This window comes from Amblyraja radiata, chromosome 4 (genome assembly GCF_010909765.2).
Source record: "Amblyraja radiata isolate CabotCenter1 chromosome 4, sAmbRad1.1.pri, whole genome shotgun sequence".
NCBI classification, from domain to species: Eukaryota; Metazoa; Chordata; class Chondrichthyes; order Rajiformes; family Rajidae; genus Amblyraja; species Amblyraja radiata.
This window is the reverse complement of record NC_045959.1, coordinates 24,183,154-24,203,097: the sequence shown is the minus strand read 5'-3', so window position 1 is coordinate 24,203,097 and position 19,944 is coordinate 24,183,154. Positions and strand designations below refer to the sequence as shown.

The 19,944-nt window shown below is 43.8% G+C and overlaps 1 protein-coding gene across 1 annotated transcript in view; it reads right to left on the bottom strand.

The window, feature by feature from the left end:
• anxa13 (annexin A13) overlaps positions 1 to 19,944 on the bottom strand; it is a 35,968-nt gene that overhangs the window by 12,859 nt on the left and 3,165 nt on the right. The window contains exons 2-5 of the mRNA XM_033019078.1: positions 16,369 to 16,444; positions 13,464 to 13,558; positions 9,435 to 9,605; positions 7,820 to 7,853 (exon numbers count right to left, since the gene is read on the bottom strand). Coding sequence (XP_032874969.1) covers positions 7,820 to 7,853; positions 9,435 to 9,605; positions 13,464 to 13,558; positions 16,369 to 16,444 — 376 coding nt within the window. The remainder of the gene's footprint in view (positions 1 to 7,819; positions 7,854 to 9,434; positions 9,606 to 13,463; positions 13,559 to 16,368; positions 16,445 to 19,944) is intronic.

Here is a 19,944-nt window from a genome sequence, read left to right as displayed (position 1 = left end):
GAGCCATGTCTCTGTGAAACAGAACACAGAGCATTCCCTCAGCTCCCTTTGGTAAAGCAGCCTTGCCCTTAAGTCCTCCACTTTGTTTTCTAGTGACTGTACGTTGGCTAGTAGGATGGTAGGGAGAGGGGGCCAAAGTCCCCTAGGCTCAGTCTTACTTGTAGTCCTGCCTGACGGCCTCGATTCCAGACTCCATGAAGGCCTCCCCGGTATTTACAGGTACAGCCTCCGCGAGGTCAGGGATTCCCCTCCGATCGGGGATTCCCTTACCGTCGCTATCTTCGGGAGTTCACAGTAGCGCTAATGCATTTAAATGCATTAAATTGGAAAGCATCTACACTAGGCACTGCCTCAGGCCATCGACAACGTTCCTCATCATCTGGGCCATGCTGCTACTATTACACCACTTTACAGCCGCTTCCCATCAGCTGCTAGCAATGAGGGATAGACTTGGCTATATCTCAGTACAGTAACATCGTTCTTGATGTTGCTGTACTGAGGGATAACAAAGTCTATCTTTCTTGGCTAATAACCTAACCTTCGGCCTCCCCCCTTGGACTGCCCCCCAACATCGGGAACATGTTTCCTGCCTCTAGCGTGTCCAAACCCTTGACAATCTTATATGTTTCAATGAGATTCCCTCTCATCCTTCTAAACTCCAGAGTGTACAAGCCCAGCTGCTCCATTCTCTCAGCATATGACAGTCCCGCCATCCCGGGAATTAACCTTGTAAACCTACGCTGTGCTCCCTCAATAGCAAGAATGTCCTTCCTCAAATTAGGGGACCAAAACTGCACACAATACTCCAGGTGTGGTCTCACTAGGGTTCTGTACAACTGCAGAAGGACCTCTTTGCTCCTATATTTGATTCCTCTTGTTATAAAGGCCAACATGCCATTTCTTAGCGCTAACGGCAGGTACTCGGGAAACGTGGTAACTCATGAAGATTTTTCAACATGTTGAAAAATGTCCACATGTAAAATATACTCAGGATGTAAAAATGTGATACTTTTTAACACATAGTCATACCGTAGTAGCTCGTGAGTTTACCGTAGTAGGACCTGGTGCCCCATATCACTATTGTATGTTCATGATGGAAATAAGAATACTCTGTATATTCATTACCTTTGAATTGTAGTTTTTGTAATCCTCCCATAATTTCTGAGTTCCATTTCACAATATCTATCAGACATACAGAATGTTGCAAGGTAATATCTTGCCCAAACTCAGTTGTATCTGTCTATCTCAATAAATATCACAAAATATGCCATTGTTTCAGCCACATTATGACAAAATATAGAATGTAGGTTATTTATAATCAGTCACCCCATCCCAGAAACAACAGTACTTAAAGAAGAACATGTACATTTACGAGCATGTACCATACAGAGTCCGTTGATCCATATCCAACAAACTATTGTGATAATTGCATAAAAAGTATTATTGTCTAAGAAATTTGGTGTGGAATGATAATCCATCTCGGTACTCATTTAGGCAAGCCCCAAGCTATAGATACTTTCCCCCCCCCCACCCCCAATCCCCCCCGCCCAATCTTCACTGAACCTATCATTTGACCGATATTTTACTCAGCTGCTGTAACGTTTCCTTCTTATCAAAATCTCTGTGTAGCATCTCTGTCTTCCAATTCCCACTTTGAAATAAAATACAACTTTCGACAAAAATCTCGCAGCAGGATTGCTATATAAATGCAAATATATGGTATTTTAGCCTAGCATCCCCCCCCCCCCCCCTTACCAACACACAAGAAGCGTAACTTGAAGCGTTTGCATTTGGAGAAGTTTGATATGGACCAGGAATGAAAATTAATAGCTATAAATCGATTAACAGCGAGCTACGAGGTGAGATTGAAACACCTGTCAGAGGGCTAAGAAACAATCCTGAGTTGACGGCGTATTGTTTTAAGTGAGCATTTTGCAGCGACCTCACCATATTCTGGTTAAATATTCTTTCCACGCAAATCTCCTATTTCACTTTGAAATTATATTCAATTATAACCGTTTGTAACATCAGTAACCACCTTAATGTTCGTGCGTTTGGTACCGGGTATGCTTGAAACTATTTATTGTAATGTACTGTATCTTTAAAAAAAAAAAAAACTACATCAACCAGATGTTAAAATTACACTGAATCAAACGATGATTGAAAATGCGTGGGGTTTGAAGAAGGGGATGAATTATTTGCTCAACCACTGAGTGAATTAGGCGAAAGGAAATTTAAGGGATCAGGGATATAGAGAAGGGTAAAAATATTGTCAAGTCTTTCCAATGCGAGCTGATGGCAGATATCCAGCTGTGCCAGGCATGGGATAGGGAGTGTGAGCGATGGAAAGGAAGACAAGGGGCAAAGGGGAAAAAAAGGAAGCGCAACAATTGTTTTTAGAATTCTACAGAGCCAAAATTATGAACAGAGATAGTGTGAAAATAATCAAAAAACAAATTGCAGAATTGAAAGGGAAAATCCAGCAACATAAAAGAATGTCATGATTAATGATGGCAACTGGGACCCTGTAGGATGCAAGAGTGAATGATGACTAGGAACCAGCAGTTATAAGGCTCTGCGAGACAAGATTGACCTACAGGTGAGGATGGGCTAGATTATGGGAATGTCTACCTTCCACTGCTCTAGGAGTCCATGTTAGTCAAAGGAGGCACTTTTCTGGTATTATATAGGGAGTTTTAACTCTAAAAGTTTGTAGAAAAATTATCTTGTGGCTCACGGGCAACTGCACTGGTTGACAGTTCTGGCAACAAGTTGCCTGTGCCCCCGAGTACAATAATAACAATACATTTATTGTCATTGTAAATACATTCAACAAAATTTCAGGCTCGCTGCCTGAGCGGAGCTTCAACGTACCAGATAAATAATAACGACAATGGAAACAACAAAAACGGCAAGAAAATCGTCGTCTAGTCAGAATGTGCAATATTTCACAGTATAGTGTAAACCCCCCACCCCCCACTCCCACTCACACACGGCCCGCCTGCCCGCTCCCGGCGTTTAGCGTTGAATAATCACAGCCTGAGCGCTGCGGTGCTGGGGCTTGCCGCCCTGTAGACTTCCAACCCCCCACTTTCCCCCCCCCCCCGGGTCTGCTCCGGCGGCAGAGAGTGACACAATTTAACGCATTTACTGAGGAATGCGGATCGATGCATTGTTTAACTACTTGCTAACTACTGGCTGTTTACAAGTGTTACAGTAGCAGTTAACACATCGTTTGTTATCCATGTTCGTTTTGTAGAAAAATCCGTATGGAGAATGTTTTATTCTTAATCTTTATTTGTATTTCCATTTGAAATACGGAAAATTAACGCGAGGCCCGCCTTGGGCGCGGGGCCCAATTTGGAAAAATCGGTCCAATCGGCCTAGGGCCGGCCCTGCCCTCTAAATCTTTCCTATCTGTGTACCTGTCCAAATGTCATTTAAATGTTATTATAGTACCTGCTTCAACTATCTTCTCTGGCATCTTTTTCCATATACAAATCAGACTGCGTGGAAAAACTTGCCCCTCGGGCTCCTATTAAATCATTCCTCTCTCACTTTAAACCTACATCCTCTGGTTCATGATTACCCAACTCTGGGTAAAATACTCTGTGCATCTACTCTATCTAGTCCCCTCATACACTTCTATAAGATCACCCCTCATCCTCCTGCGGTCCAAGGAATGAAGTCCTAGGCTGCCCAACCTCTCCCTAAAGCTCAAGCCCTCACGTCCAACAAACATCCTTGTACATCTTCTCTGCACTCCTTCTAGATTAACAACATCTTTCCTATAGTCGGATGACCAAAACTGAACACAATACTCCAACGATGGCATCACCAATGCCTTATACAATCTTCTGGCTGAGAAATTAAACTTAGGCCCCAACAGCCCATGCAGACCGTTGCACAGGAAGCCAAGGCAATGTTTTGAAGTGTTCTTCGTTATGTGCTGGCTGATGTTCAAACATCAAACAACACACTCCACCTGGGGGCCTGTGGGAGAATTGCAAGCAAGTGCTTTTCCCTGTGCTGGGGCATGAGGATGCATCAATCATTTAAAATCTGCACTAAGACTGTGGCAAATCAGTTTTTCTTCCTGAGCAACCTAAGCAAATTCTGCGCTGTAGATGATGCAGTGAGTTTCCTGGAAACTTAAAGTTCCTACCTGGGAAATGATATTGGTGTGCACCAATATCTGCAGGGACTGCCAACATTGGGTGAGAGTGGGGAGTGAGAAATTGAGAGAGACCAAGCCCGAGGGAGCGTAGCGACAGGGGGGTGGGGGTAGGAGGGGGGGGTGGGGGTGGGGGTGGGAGAGGGGGGGGGTGGGAAGGTGGGGTGGGGGTGTGAGGGGGTGGTGGTCCCCCTTCCATGGTATGGAGCTTTTGCATTTTCAGCTGTAAATTGTGCAGTCTGGTGCATACTGTCGCGAGTCTTTTAACTTACACTTGAATGCAATATTTATGCTTTAAATTGGATTAGCTATGAATAAAGTTAGGCTAAATTACATTCCTAATTACATTCCACAGTAGAGCTAGGCTCTGATCAACAGGTGCAGCACATGAAAGATCTTAGTATATTCATGTATGGAAATCAGATTATAATCAAGCATTTGGCCCATGTTGACCAACCTGGGTCTCACTGCACACCTGGTACTGCTCCTCACCCTGACTCCAGTTGCATACCTTCTCTCATTCCTGACCCTGAGTCCAGCTTTACACCTGCCCCCCTATTCTACACTGATCATTGCTTACCTGCTTAGGTTCCCAGTGCTGAACACTCCCATTGTCCCAGCATTGACTGCACACCTAGTACTATTCTAGACCTTGACTGGATGCACACTTGGCCTTGCTCCTCGCCCCTCTGCACTGACAATATATCTGGCCCACACATAAAGCCCCATATCTGACCACCTGGACTTAACATATTACGTTCAAGTCCACCGGTGCTTATCTCATGCGGTAATCTTTTATGGGGCACTTCGCGGAGCAAATTTTGGATAACAACATTTGCTACATCCATTGGCTTCCTTGTTATCTAACATGCTAGTTACTTTGTCAAAGAAGTCATCAATTGGTTGAACATAATTTCTGATCCATAAAATTATACTCACTCAGCTGTATGTATTCTGTTACCATTTCCTTCATTTTCCTAACAAACTGTCCTGAAGTCATATTCACCCCCAATATTTTCAGTATTTTGATGTTTTCCTCTCAGCTGGGACTTTTCCGAAATGCAAATTCCAATAACAATATATATTTAAGCAATAATATTCTACTTAATGTGATCTTGAGAGTACATAATATTTTCTGTGGTATTCATAAAACAACAATGATAAAAAGATCTTTGTTTTTGATTGCACCTACCAACATGCATACATTATTATATTACAGTTAATATGTACCAAGGGAAATTTTTTGTTCCAATGCTCCCCATTCCCAATTACTTTTACATTGATGTGATTGAAATCCAAGTGAAGTTTAAATGGCATCAGAAAAATAAAACCTCCGGAATGGATAATATTCATTACGTGGTTGGTTGGTGACAGTATCAGCACAATTATTATATTAAACTTTAATCCTGGTTCAAGCTAAAACTAAAGACAAATACTAACCTCCTCACACATTCCCCTGCAAGTATCTCGGTCACTCCTTCTAAATATGCCCCTTATTTGAACAAGCTCTTAAACATTGCATCTGAATCAGTTTCCATCTGATTACACTCCTTGAGGATGTTCATCTATGTGTTCAATTAATAAAACAACGAGATTGGGAACATTTCTATTCAACCTGTCATAGGAATTTAGGGGGGTTAAGAAATAGTCAGTGAGGTAAACAAACATAATACTTGAGTGGCAAATGACAAATAGTGCTACCTACCCAATATTTAACTGAAGGAAATAATGGGTTATCGGGGCTGTATGTTGTGACAGACAGCCTGACACCTTGCATGTCATATTAATATTACACTTACATTTCCTGCCTAAAGTGAATTTCCTTCAGTTCCTCCGTCACCCTAGGTCCTCTGGCCACTAGTACATCTGGGAGATTGTTTGTGTCTTCCTTAGTGAAGACAGATCCAAAGTACCTGTTCAACTCGTCTGCCATTTCTTTGTTCCTCATAATAAACTCACCTGTTTCTGTCTTCAAGGGACCCACATTTGGCTTAACTAGTCTTTTCCTCTTCACACACCTAAAGTAGCTTTTACTATCCTCTATATTCTTGGCTAGCTTAGCGTCGTACCTCATCTTTTATCCGTGTTGTCTTTTTAGTTATATTTTGTTGCACTTTAAAAGTTTCCCAATCCTCTGGCTTCCCGCTCATCTTTGCTATGTTGTACTTCTCTTTTATTTTTATACTGTCGACTTCCCTTGTCAGCCACGGTCGACTCTTACTTCCCTTAGAATCTTTCTTCCTCTTTGGAATGAACTGATCCTGCACCTTCTGTATTATTCCAAGAAATACCTGCCATTGTTGTTCCACTGTCATCCCTGCTAGGGTAGCTTTCCAGTCAACTTTGGCCAGCTCTTCCCTCATGGCTCAATAGTCCCCTTTGCTCAACTGCAATACTGACATTTCCGATTTTCCTTTCTCCCTCTCAAATTGTAGATTAAAACAGCTCTCAAGCCAGCTCTGCAGTTTAAATGTAGAAACAAGGAACTGCAGGTGCTTTTTTATATCAAAGATAGATACAAAGTACTGGAGTAACTCAGCAGGTCTGGCAGCATCTCTGGAGGCCACAACCTGAAACATCACCCATCCTTTTTCTCCAGAGTTACTCAAGCATTTTGTGTCTAGCTCTGCTGTTTATTTATGCCATGGCAATCTGATCTCAGCTGAAGTTTCTTGTCTGATCCTCAAATCCCTTGACTCCTCAATAGTCCAAATACTTGTCTCCATTTTTTTCTGTGCTTCGTGATAGGCTAAATTAACAAAACATGACAAATGTTGCATTGAAGGTTTCATTGACACTTCAGAAATTCTTACAAAGTTCAACAGGCTGGATGCAGAGAGGGTTTGTACCCTTAAAGAGATGTCTCGAACCAAGGGTCACCGACTGAGAATAAAGGGGTGACCCTAGTTTCTCCAGCATTCTTGACAAAACATTGCCTATTTCCTACGCTCCATAGATGCTGCCTCACCCGCTGAGTTTCTCCAGCATTTTTGTCGCTCAGCACTTCAACTCCCCCTCCCATTCCGAATCCGACCTTTCTGTCCTGGGCCGCCTCCTTGGCCAGAGTGAGGACCACCGTAAATTGGAGGAGCAGCACCTCATATTTTGCTTGGGCAGTTTGCACCCCAGCGGTATGAACATTGACTTCTCTAATTTAGGTAGTCCCTGCTTTCTCCTCTCCTTCTCTGCCTCTTCCTTTCTTCTTCCCGCCCCCCCCCCCCCATCCTCACATCAGTCTGAAGAAGGGACTTGACCCGAAACGTTGCCTATTTCCTTTGCCCCATAGATGCTGCCACACCCGCTGAGTTTCTCCAGCATTTTTGTGTACCACCCGAGAACAAAGAGGAGGCAGTTTAGGGCTGAGATGAGGAGGAATTTCTTCACTCAAAGGGTGGTGATTTTTTTTAAATTCTCTATCCCGGAGGCCAGTGGAGGCTCAGTTGCCACCCACCCACTCTTTCAAAACATAAATTGTTGTTAAGATAATCAGGAGATTTGAGAATTGGGTTTAAAAAATGATGCTGAGATAGATTTGCCATAATCCCGATGAATGGCGGAGGAGGCTTGTATTCTTAATACATTTGTAATAAGTACTCTTTCTAATTCATAAAGCATTTGTTGACTTATTTATTACTAACTACTTACGTTGTTTGTATGCTTCTTTTGTGGCAATAATTTGCTGAAAAATAAATTAGAATTAGTAAATAGTAAATGTGTATACACACACACATCACAAGTTTTGTTTAGACAAAACTGAACTAAGGATGCATGTTTCAGGTGTCATTATAGATCGCAGAAATTATGAAATAAAGACTGAGGATGTGGGAGGCCAAGGACAGTGAAAAAAAATGGCGAGCAACTCGAAGAAAATAAAATGAATGCAGGAGGAAAATGTATGTGCATGCATGTGTGTGTGTCCCCATATTTGTGCACGTGTATGTATGTGCGTGCATTTATATTTGCATGTGCATTTGTGTTTAGGCATGTGTGTGTACTTTCTATATATTTGTGGTTGTTCATGTTTTTGTGTGTGTTTCTGTCTCTGTGTGTATATATAGGTGTATGTCTGGGTCTGTGCCTATTTTAGTGTGTGTGTGTCTGTATTTTTATGTGTATAAGTGTGATTGTGTGAGGAAGTGTTCACTTCGTGGTAACTCAGCAAGTAGTAAATGTATTCTTTTGTGATTTTGCTCCTGGAAAGTCTCTAATGATGACCCCCCCACTTCCCACCCCACCCATAACAACAGCCCCTCCGACTCCCAGCTTGGATCAAATGTCTAAGTTTAGCATTATTATTCTTTCTCCAAATTACAGTCTTGTGACAGGAAATCTCATTTTAGCAGCACACAGAGTGCAAACACAGAGGTACAGTTGTCTCAAAATTCTATTGCAGAATGTTGTGCGCATCTGCACAATTAAGTTGGTTTTCCCTGAGGGAAATGCAATAACCGGTTTATAATTACAGATTTTCAATTGTGCATTTAAGGGTATGTGTCCCATTTGTATGCCTGACACGATTTTCACGCCTGACATGCTCCCAATGACTTCATTTCCTGTGCCACAATCCTTTGGCAACATTTCCCAAAATGTGGGGGTGAGAGTGGATAAAAGGGTTGTAACAGCATTCTGCTGAATTAAGATCCTACAGGTGTATGATCTGTGTATTCTTATCTGTGTATTTGTGCATGTGTGTGTGTGTGTATTTGTGTGTGGTTTTTCTCTGTGTGTATGTGAATTCTTAAGTGTGTGTTCGTGTGTGTGTGTGCGTGTGTATAAATGTGTTTGCATGTGTGCGGAAGAGTTCACTTTGTGGTAACCATGTAAATAGTAAATGTATTATTTTACGATTTTGCTCCTGTCCTTTGCTTCCATCCTTTATGCCACCCTCCCCTCTCAAATGGCACTGTTCCCACCCCAAACCTCAACATGTATCGGTCACACCACCCAATCCCACCCACCATCCCCCACTACCCCAATCCCCTGACCTTTGTTCATCCTAGCCCCAAATTCATCATCACTCCAGAATCTCGAATATCCATATCTACCAATTGCCAACTTGTGTTGAAGGAAAATGGGAAGAGACTAAAGTATGGGACTACCTGGAGATCCCACTTAAAGAGGCAGCATGGGCCTGATGGGTCAAATCAGCTTCCTTGCTGCATGATCTAATTTTTCAGCTCTTTCTACTTGGGAATACCTTTTAATGACCGCAGTCAAAATATGTTTATGCTATCAATAATATTCTCAGAATCAAACATACTGAATTAGCTCGTGTGCAGAGAAGTTCGATGAGGATATCTTCATCTGTTCCAGCTCCTTTCATTGCCTTGTTCAGCAACTTGGCATCAAAGTAGCTGGGCTGATCTAACATAGCCAATAGTGTCTTTAATACGTTCCCACTGAGGTCTTCTTGAAGTGCTTTCTCAAGATCCTGTGGAGAAAAACAGGGAGACACTGTACTGAAGTGTTAGTCAATGTTATTCATTCTTCTATATGTTTCAGGCCATCAGAACACTTTATGTTCTTCTGACTCCCATTTGGTCTCTGAGGAACCTCGTCAGTGGGTGGGAGATTGAGCACAAGCCTCAGTCCAGGAGAGATGGGTTGGTTGTTTCCTCTATAATGGTGTAATGGCCAGGTTTACCGGCATTACCAACACATGAGAATATGCCACCCATCCTCTTGACCGCACTCTGATTCACTGCCCATGGTGAGCTGGGGGCTGCAATGCCTTCCCTTATTGAATTACTGCCAACAGGGAGAGAAGCAAAGCAATTAAGATTTGCATTTTTATAACACTATCAGGCTTGAAGGGTCAAATGGCCAACTCCTGCACCTATTGTCTATTGTATCCTACTGTGGCTCAGAAAGCTTTAAAGCCAATGAAATGTTTTGATGGCACAGGGGTGCAGCTAGATGAGCTGCTGACTCAGTGCTCCAGCAATCCCAGATGAATCCTGGTCTCAGGTGCTGTCTGTGTGGGATTGGGCATTCTCCATGTAAATGTGTGGGTCACCTCCTCATGCTCTGGTTTCCTCCCATTGCCAAACTATGTTTAGTTTGGTAGGTTTGCACTATACTGCAGGATGCAGGAAGATTGTTCCCGATGTTGGGTAAGTCCAGAGCAAGGGGTCACAGTTTAAGGATAAGGGGGAAATCTTTTAGGACCGAGATGAGGAAAACATTTTTCACACAGAGAGTGGTGAATCTCTGGAATTCTCTGCCACAGAAGGTAGTTGAGTCCAGTTCATTGGCTATATTTAAGAGGGATTTAGATGTGGCCCTTGTGGCTAAAGGGATCAGGGGGTATGGAGAGATGGCAGGTACAGGATACTGAGTTGGATGATCAGCCATGATCATATTGAATGGCGGTGCAGGCTCGAAGGGCCGAATGGCCTACCTCTGCACCTATTTTCTATGTTTCTATGTATACTGTTCTCTATCCTATGTTAAATAACTACTGTAAATTGCCCATAGCGTTTAGGTGAGTGGTAGAATCTGCGCAAACTCTTCAGGGAGAGTTGATGGGAACGTGGGGAGAATTAAAAAATTAGGACAGGGGGGTGGTTAACTTAGTCACTGCCAGAGTTCTAAGGGCGGCATGGTGGTGCAGCGGTAGAGTTGTTGCCTGACAGTGCTTTCAGCGCCAGAGACGAGGGTTCGATCCCGACTACGGGAGCTGTCTGTATGGAGTTTGTACATCCTCCCCGTGACCGTGTGGGCTTTCTCCGAGATCTTCAGTTTCCTCCCACACTCCAAAGATGTACAGGTTTGTAGGTTAATTGGCTCGGTATAAATGTAAATTGTCCCCAGGGTTTGTAGGGTAGTGTTAATTTGCGGGGATCGCTGGCTGGTGCAGACTCAGTGAGCCGAAGGGCCTGTTTCCGCGCTGTATCTCTCAACTAAACTAAAAAAGGATAAGTGTAGATAAGTGTAAATGTGTGTTTGATAGTTTGCTTGGACACGACAGGCTGATCGGCCTGTTTCCCTCACTAAAGGGAATGGAAACACAATCCTTTTGTTCCGGTATTTGTTTACCACTGCTTGATGAGGTCATCTGCTTTGGTCCTAATTAAGATGGGATCCAGGAGCTCCCAGAGTTACAAACGTTTGAATTATGAATCCCCTACATACGACCAGACTCACATACCGGTATTAAATTCAGACATCTTATGCAAGTTAATTCCTGCAAATGAAAAGTTTCTCTCTCTTGTTATGTCTCTCACTCTCCACTTTTAGTAATTGTTCATTCTTATCAGTCTTCTGTGATTTTGATATCATTCGTTACAATACTGTGGAGTTTTTGCTGTTGTATCAAATGATTTCCGTCTCTTTTCCAACAAAGACAAAATTGACGTCTGTAAAACTGGAACTCGTTCTGTACCCAGGAATGCCTTGTATTATTTGGTCATAGTGGGGATACAACAAGACAGGTGTACTGGACTGATCTCTGGACCTGGCAGGTTTTCTCCTGTGGGAAGATTGAACAGACTAGGCAACACCTGCTGGAAATTATAAAACGGAGAGGGGGCTTGATTTAAACATATAAGGTCCTGATGAGTCATACGGGCATAAGTGATAGGAACAGCCATTTGGCCCATCGTCTACACCATTCAATCATGGCTGATCCATCTCTCCCTCCTAACTCCATTCTCCTGCCTTCTCCCCGTAACTGCTGTAATCCATACTAATCAAGAATCTATCCATCTCTGCCTGAAAATATCCATTGACTTGCCTTCCACAGCGTTCTGTGGCAAAGAATTCTACAGATTCACCAACCTCTGATGAAGGAAATTCCTTCTCATCTTCTTAAAGGAACGTCCTTTAATTCTGAGGCTATGAAACTCTGTCCTTGGCAGAGTTGATGTTTCCTTTAGATAGACACAAAAAGCTGGAGTAACTCAGCGGGACGGCAGCATGTCTGGAGAGAAGGAATCGGTGATGATTCAGGTCGAGACAATTCTTCAGACTGGTCCCTAACCAGTCTGAAGAAGGGTCTCGACCTGAAACATCACCCATTCCTTCTCTCCAGACATGCTGCCTGTCCTGCTGTTAACTCCAGCTTTTTGTGTCTATCTTCGGTTTTAACCAGCATCTGCAGTTCCTTCCTGCACTTGATGTTTCCCTTGGTGGGAGAACTTTTAATGGAGAGTTAATATTTAAACTTGCACAATTTCGTATTTTGGATTTACTTTCAGAAGACTTCTCCCACAAGACTGAGAGTCTTTGGAACTCTCTTCCTCAAAGGTGAAGCAAAATCTTTGAATATTTTTAAAGTAGAGGTGGATTAATGTTTGATAAAGTTGTTGCAGGTAGAGGAGTTGAGGTTACAATCAGATCAGCCATCATGATATGAAACAACAAAGCAGGTTTGAGTAGCCAAGTGGCCTCCTTCTGCTTAGGAGAATGCTTACATGTTTGATTAAAATGTCACAAAAATACACTGAAATGATTAGCTAGGCTAGTGAAGAGGTGGCATTTCTCTTCAAGCTGGCCCACAGCAAAACAAAGCCCTGGTTAGACCTTGGAAACACAAGAGACTGCAGATGGTGGGATACTGAGTAAAAATAAAACTGATGGAGGAACTGAACTGGTCAGACAGCATCTGTAGAAAGAAATGGGCAAACATTGTTTCAGGTTGGGACCCTTCTTCAGACTGATTAGACCTTGCCTATAGAACTGGAAGTGTGGATCACCAATCACCAATTTGAATCATCAATAGGCTTTATTTTGCAGAGTTGACGGATAGAGTTGGTGTGCAAAGAGTACAAAATCCTGGGTTGTAAACTGTGGAACTTAGAAGGTTAAGGGATGATTTGGATGACTTTTCCAATGTTGAAGGACAATGGTAGGTTAGGTGAGCAAGACTTTCCCCACTGGTCAGAGAGTCTGGGATGAGGGAGTAGAAACTAAAAATTGGAGCTGGGCTTTTTTGAGGTGAAGTTTGGAGATAGTTCCACATGCAGATGACAGGAGAAACTTTGGCTCTTCCACACATGATGCTCAGCTTTATTTTAAACTGAGGTTGATGAGACCTCTATTAAAAAGATATTGAAGGGTTAAAGAGCAAAAAAGGTTAAAGTGGAGTCTTTGTATGCAAAACAAGATCTCACTGTACCTCGGTATAAATGACAATAAAGTATCACTAAATAATTGACCATTGAATCATTGATCGCAGATCTGCCATGCTCTCACGGAATGGTGGAACACTCACACGAGGCCACATGGCTGCCTCCTCCTGTTCCAATGTGTTAAACTTCGCCTGAGCCTTTTTGCAAGTTGTACTTACTTTTCCATACAGAATCCTGTACTTCTCTTTTAATTTCTGCCTCTGTTCAGAAGAGTGACTCGCTAGAACTTTAATAATTGCCATTTCATCTGTTCCTGTGAAACGCAAAAGTAAATTGTGCAGCTAAGATAGATTGTAATGCCTGTTACAAATCACATTCGGTCGAGGAATTAACATAATGGGGCAATATAGATGAAGTTTATGAAAGAGTCCAGGTAGGATGGCATGGCTGTGCAGCAGTTAGTGCTTCACAGACCCAATGATCCCGGGTTCATCCCTGACCTCGGGTGCTCTCCGTATGGAATTTGCACTTCCTCTGAAACATAGAAACATAGAAACATAGAATTAGGTGCAGGAGTAGGCCATTCGGCCCTTCGAGCCTGCCGCCATTCAATATGATCATGGCTGAAGGCGTGGGTTTCTAGATTATACCATTTGCTTACAGACTAATTGCAATTTCCACTGGCCAATTAACCTTGTAAAACTGTGCATCTTTGGCAGGTGCGAGAAAACAGGAGGAACAGCACCTGGATGAAACCCATTCAGTCATAGAGAGAACATGCAAACTCCACACAGACAACGCATAGTCAGGATTGAAACTGGGGTTCTGGCGTGTGAGGCAGCACCACCAAAAGTACTGCCATTTTACAAACGACCAAGGGGACACTTAAGACCTAACAGAACCTCCCGCATCTCAGCGTCATGTGGTCGGTAGGTTAATTGGCCTCTGTGAATTGTCCTAGGTGTAGAGTGGATGGAGGAGAATCGGGGGAATTGATGGGCATGTAGGAGATAAGAGGTTACTGGGATCTGTGAGGAAATAAGAATGATGGGATTGGTGTGAGAACTGACATAGTCTTGATGGACCAAATGGCCGCCTATCTCGTAAGAAAGCACGATATACAAAATATATATCAAGGGAGAAAATTACTTCTTATGGGGAACAAGGGAGTGCAGATTTACAGCTGGGTAGAGAACAGAAGAGAAGTTATTACATAGAAGGGGGGGCAGATCCCTCGTGTTGCTGTCGTGCTTTGAACGGTCATCATATTGAGGAGCAAACCAAAGAGATGTTTTGCTTTGAAATGTAATATGAGAAGAAGCAGCCGGAAACTAGTGACAGGTAATATAACCTAGGTGGTGTTGTCTGTTAGCAGGGTTGTTGACTGAGAAACCACTATCATGTTATGATGGATTTGAAGCACGCCACTGTTCATTGTCGTAGAACAAAAACTGAGGAGCCATGTTCTAGTCTCTATTTAATGGCATCACATTCACCAAAGAAAAATGCTTGGCTCCTCCATCAATCTGGTTTCTGAAGCTCTAACATCAATCCACCTTCCTTTGAGCCATGCATTAATTTGATCTGTTTGCAACACATCATAGGCAAAGCCACAGGATCCACAGGCAGCTCAGCAAGTGTTCCTCTTATTGAGGCAACATATTACCCTGGGCAGAAAGACAATTGAAAAATATAGAAAAACTGCTTGAAGTCTTAGCCTATTTTACTTAGGTTGTAAAATAGTTTTGAATGTCTTTCTACTGGGGAAAGTAATTTCTACGAATTTCTTCATGTCATGTTCCCTTAAAAGAAGGCCATTCAGCCCACTGTGTTTATTCAGGGTCTCAGAGCAATCCCAGCGATCACGTGCATCCACTTACTTCCCTGTAGTCTTCTCTTTCATACATGGCCTGTTGCTTTGACCTCCCCCCCCCCCCCCCCCCCCCCCCCCTCTATACCAGGGGTCACTTCCAGCAGCATATTAAGTTATCAACCCGCTCGTCTTTGGCAGGTGAGAGAGAACTGGAGCAACCGATGGAAACTTGCAAACTCCACACAGACAGCGGCGGGGGTTGAACCTGGGCCATTGGAGTTGTGAAACAACTGCACTATCGAGAGTGCCACTGTGTCAGAATTGTACTTTAATTTCATTGCCCATTCTCCCCGTCCCAGAATCTCTGCTTGGAGGCTAAAAGTGCTTCAATACTTGGCCACGAGGAAGGCAGTTGACACCTCAGCTGTTAGAAACATAGAAACATAGAAACATAGAAATTAGGTGCAGGAGTAGGCCATTCGGCCCTTCGAGCCTGCACCGCCATTCAATATGATCATGGCTGATCATCCAACTCAGTATCCCGTACCTGCCTTCTCTCCATACCCTCTGATCCCCTTAGCCACAAGGGCCACATCTAACTCCCTCTTAAATATAGCCAATGAACTGGCCTTGACTACCCTCTGTGGCAGAGAGTTCCAGAGATTCACCACTCTCTGTGTGAAAAAAGTTCTTCTCATCTCGGTTTTAAAGGATTTCCCCCTTATCCTTAAGCTGTGACCCCTTGTCCTGGACTTCCCCAACATCGGGAGCAATCTTCCTGCATCTAGCCTGTCCAACCCCTTAAGAATTTTGTAAGTTTCTATAAGATCCCCTCTCAATCTCCTAAATTCTAGAGAGTATAGACCAAGTCTATCCAGTCTTTCTTCATAAGACAGTCCTGACATCCCAGGAATCAGTCTGGTGAACCTTCTCTGCACTCCCTCTATGGCAATAATGTCCTTCCTCAGATTTGGAGACCAAAACTGTACGCAATACTCCAGGTGTGGCCTCACCAAGACCCTGTACAACTGCAGTAGAACCTCCCTGCTCCTATACTCAAATCCTTTTGCTATGAAAGCTAACATACCATTCGCTTTCTTCACTGCCTGCTGCACCTGCATGCCCACTTTCAATGACTGGTGTACCATGACACCCAGGTCTCGCTGCATCTCCCCTTTTCCTAGTCGGCCACCATTTAGATAATAATACTGTTATGATCTTTGTTCCATTATGTCTGCATCTTATCTCAAAATATTAGCTGTGTATAACTCAAGTGAAAACGTATTGTCCATTCAGCAACATTAAAGTACCTGCTCCTTTGCACGCCTTTCTGATCTTCTTGGCATCGTCCTCTTCACTGAAGTGCACATGGTATTGAGCAGTTGTCTGAAAAATAAACCACGAATTACTCACTTCCATAGTGTATACCAAATATTATATGATTATACATTCACGGTGTGAAAAAGAGGCTCAGCTGCAGGAGGGGGTGGGAGAGGCAGAAACAGTTAAAATATTTAAAAGATCTTTGGGTAGTAGAGACACAAGGAACTGCAGATGCTGGAGTTTTGAGTAAAACCACTGTGATGGAGGCATCATCTGTGGAGGGAATGGACAGGCAACATTTTGGGTGAGGACCCTTCTTCAGATGTTATTTTGGATAAGTACATAAATAGGAACGTTTTAGGGTAACGTAGACAAATGGGACCAGCTCAGGCCAGCAACAGGTGACATGGACAAGTTGGGCTGAAGAGGGAGGTGTTTACTCCAGATTTCACGAGTTTGAAGATGAGCTTGGTTGGATAATGGTTTTGAAAGCTGAGCTCCATGTAGTCTGTGAATAGGCTCCAATATAGCTGTCCTTCTTATCCAGGTGCTCCAGTGATGAGTGCGGGGCCAGGGAGATGGCATTAGCTGTGGATCTTTTGTGGCGGTAGGCAAACTGCAGTGGATCACAGTTGATTAGTAGGCTGGATTTAATGCGTGCCATAACCAGCCTCTCGAAGCACGGCATGATGGTGAATGTCAAGGCCACTGGACAGTGGCCTTAAGGCATGAGATCATGCTTTTCTATGGCTCCGGGATGATAATGGTCTTCTTGAAGCAGGTGGGTACTTCAGAACGGAGTTGGGAGAAATTAAAGATGTCCGTGAGCACTCCTGCTAGTTGGTCTGTGCCGTTCCCAAGGACTTGGTCAGGGACTCCGTCTGGGCCAGTTGCTTTCCGTGGGTTCACCCTCGAGAAGGTCAATTTAACTTCTGCAACAGTGACCCTGGGAAATGGCACTGACAGTCTGATGGGACAAATGTCATCGCCCTGTTGGCCTTTTGCTTAAAGAGAGCGTAGAATGTTTTTGTAAAGTCACAAACGCAATCCCCACACAAACTTTCTTCCAACCTAATGCTGTTACAATCAGCATATCGTAAGAGTGAATAGGAACATTATTTTTTAAGCGTAATTATGTTACTCTTTAGTTGTTGGTAAAATAGTAGTTGTAAAATACAGCAACCTTTACCAGCATACTGTATTTTGCATCAAATGAGCACATTGACTCATACATCAGACTTCATGGCATGGAAGGAGGAATAGGCTGTTAAGCCACCAAGCATCGTCAGGAAAACCAAAATTCAAACATTGCTCTAGGTAACAAACAAGGTGAAACTATTTTCCTCAAGTACGTATCCAACTCCTTTGTAAATGATCTCCACAGACCAGCTTACTGGAAGCATATTTGCATTCTCTCCATTATTTAGGAGGTAAAGTTTATTTTTAATTTTAGTACACGCTATCTCATTTTTTGTCTCTCTCGCAAAAGAAAATATCTTTTAGGACAGGCTAGATGCAGGAAGATTGCTCCCGATGTTGGGGAAGTCCAGGACAAGGGGTCACAGCTTAAGGATAAGGGGGAAATCCTTTAAAACCGAGATGAGAAGAACTTTTTTCACACAGAGAGTGGTGAATCTCTGGAACTCTCTGCCACAGAGGGTAGTCAAGGCCAGTTCATTGGCTATATTTAAGAGGGAGTTAGATGTGGCCCTTGTGGCTAAGGGGATCAGAGGGTATGGAGAGAAGGCAGGTACGGGATACCCCCTGCCCACACTCACCCCCCACACCCCTCACACCCCTCACCCCCACAACCCCTCCCCCCCACAACCCCTCCCTACCCACACACACACCCCTCCCCCCCACAACCCCCCCACAACCCCTCGCCCACACACCACCACAATGCACCCACCCCACAATGCCACACACCCCACCCACATCCCTCCCCACCACAACCCCCTCTCCCCATAACCCACCCCCTCACCCCAACAAATCCCCCCTCCCGCCGCAACCACCCACAATTCCCCCCCGACACCCCCCCTCCCCCTCCACAACCACCCCGCCCATACATACCCCCCACCCACACACATGCCCCTCCCCTCCAATCACCCCCTGCCCACAAACACCCCTCCCCAAACCACCCCCTCCCACATCCTCCCTCCCCCTACACCCCGCCCGCACCCCCCCCCCCCACATCCCTCCTCCCCCCCACGCAAACCCCTCCAGCCCACATACACACTCCTCTCCCAATCCCGCACCCCCCCCCCCCCCCCGTGGTGACTGGGACCCGATGGGTCCCACTTAGTCTAGCAAGTATATAGATCTCTGAACTTGGGTTGTGGCTCAGAGTTAATCGCATTGTTAGGTTTGGAGTAACATCTAGGCTAGACCAGTTAAGGGGGGAGATTTACAACTATCCAATATTTTGATGGATAATGTTATTGAGATCAGCCTTGTTTTTATATCCCTGATTTATTATTTATTTGAATTTATGCTTCCACAGCTCCCATGATGGAATTTGAACTCTCATCGCTGGATCATCGCTAGTATGCTGGTAAAGGATGGAGAGCAACAACTAAGAAGTAACCTAGCAGCTATACCACCCACAGCGGCCAATTCTACACCCTCTCTTTTCCAGGCAGAGGTTCAATAAGCTAATTATTTCTTGACAAGCATAAGAACGAAGAGATGGGCAGAGGCGATTTAACATTCTTAATCGAATTTTTACTTTATTCAATACTTCCTTCCCCCATTGTCCTTATTGCAAACCATTGCATTCTTCTCCAGTGCACTAGACCCTTTCATACAATACAGAGATCAGAGTGGGCACAGTGGATTTAAGAGAGAGTTAGATAGAGCTCTAGGGGCTAGTGGAGTCAAGGGATATGGGTAGAAGGCAGGCACGGGTTATTGATAGGGGACGATCAGCCATGATCACCATGAATGGCGGTGTTGGCTCGAAGGGCCGAATGGCCTCCTCCTGCACCTATTTCTATGTTTCTAGTGCTGGTTTTGCATGACTGGACATCCAAGTCGAAGCCCAACTACACGGGTATCATCAAAAGTTTTCCAAGGTCACGTGGCAGTCCGAGAAAGGTCCATGAGTTCAGAACTATTGACCACAAGCAACCTATTTTTTTTTTTAGAGATCTCATGCTGATTGGCAAACATTTCTCATGTGTGCTTTTCTGCAATTAGGTTGTAAACTTTGCTTTATGCTTCAGTACCTTTCAGTGCCAAACACACTGGGCAGATCTTTGTTGACTTAGACATCATAAATTACAATATCATCAGCAGATAACATTGTACGGGTCAATCATCTTCCAAGACAAAGACTGTTGGAGTGCAGAGCAGAACCCAATTGTTCAAAATGACTTACTCCACTTAGATTTAATTTAGACTCATCACCTTAATCCACAGCTGGCTGCTAAACAGTGCACATACTGTTGTACAGCCACCTTTTCTCAGGTATAAGATTGAGTACATAGTTGTCGTGAACTACTGGAGGCGAATGGGATGGACAGCAATGAGAACAGTAGGTACACAAAAATGCTGGAAAAACTCAG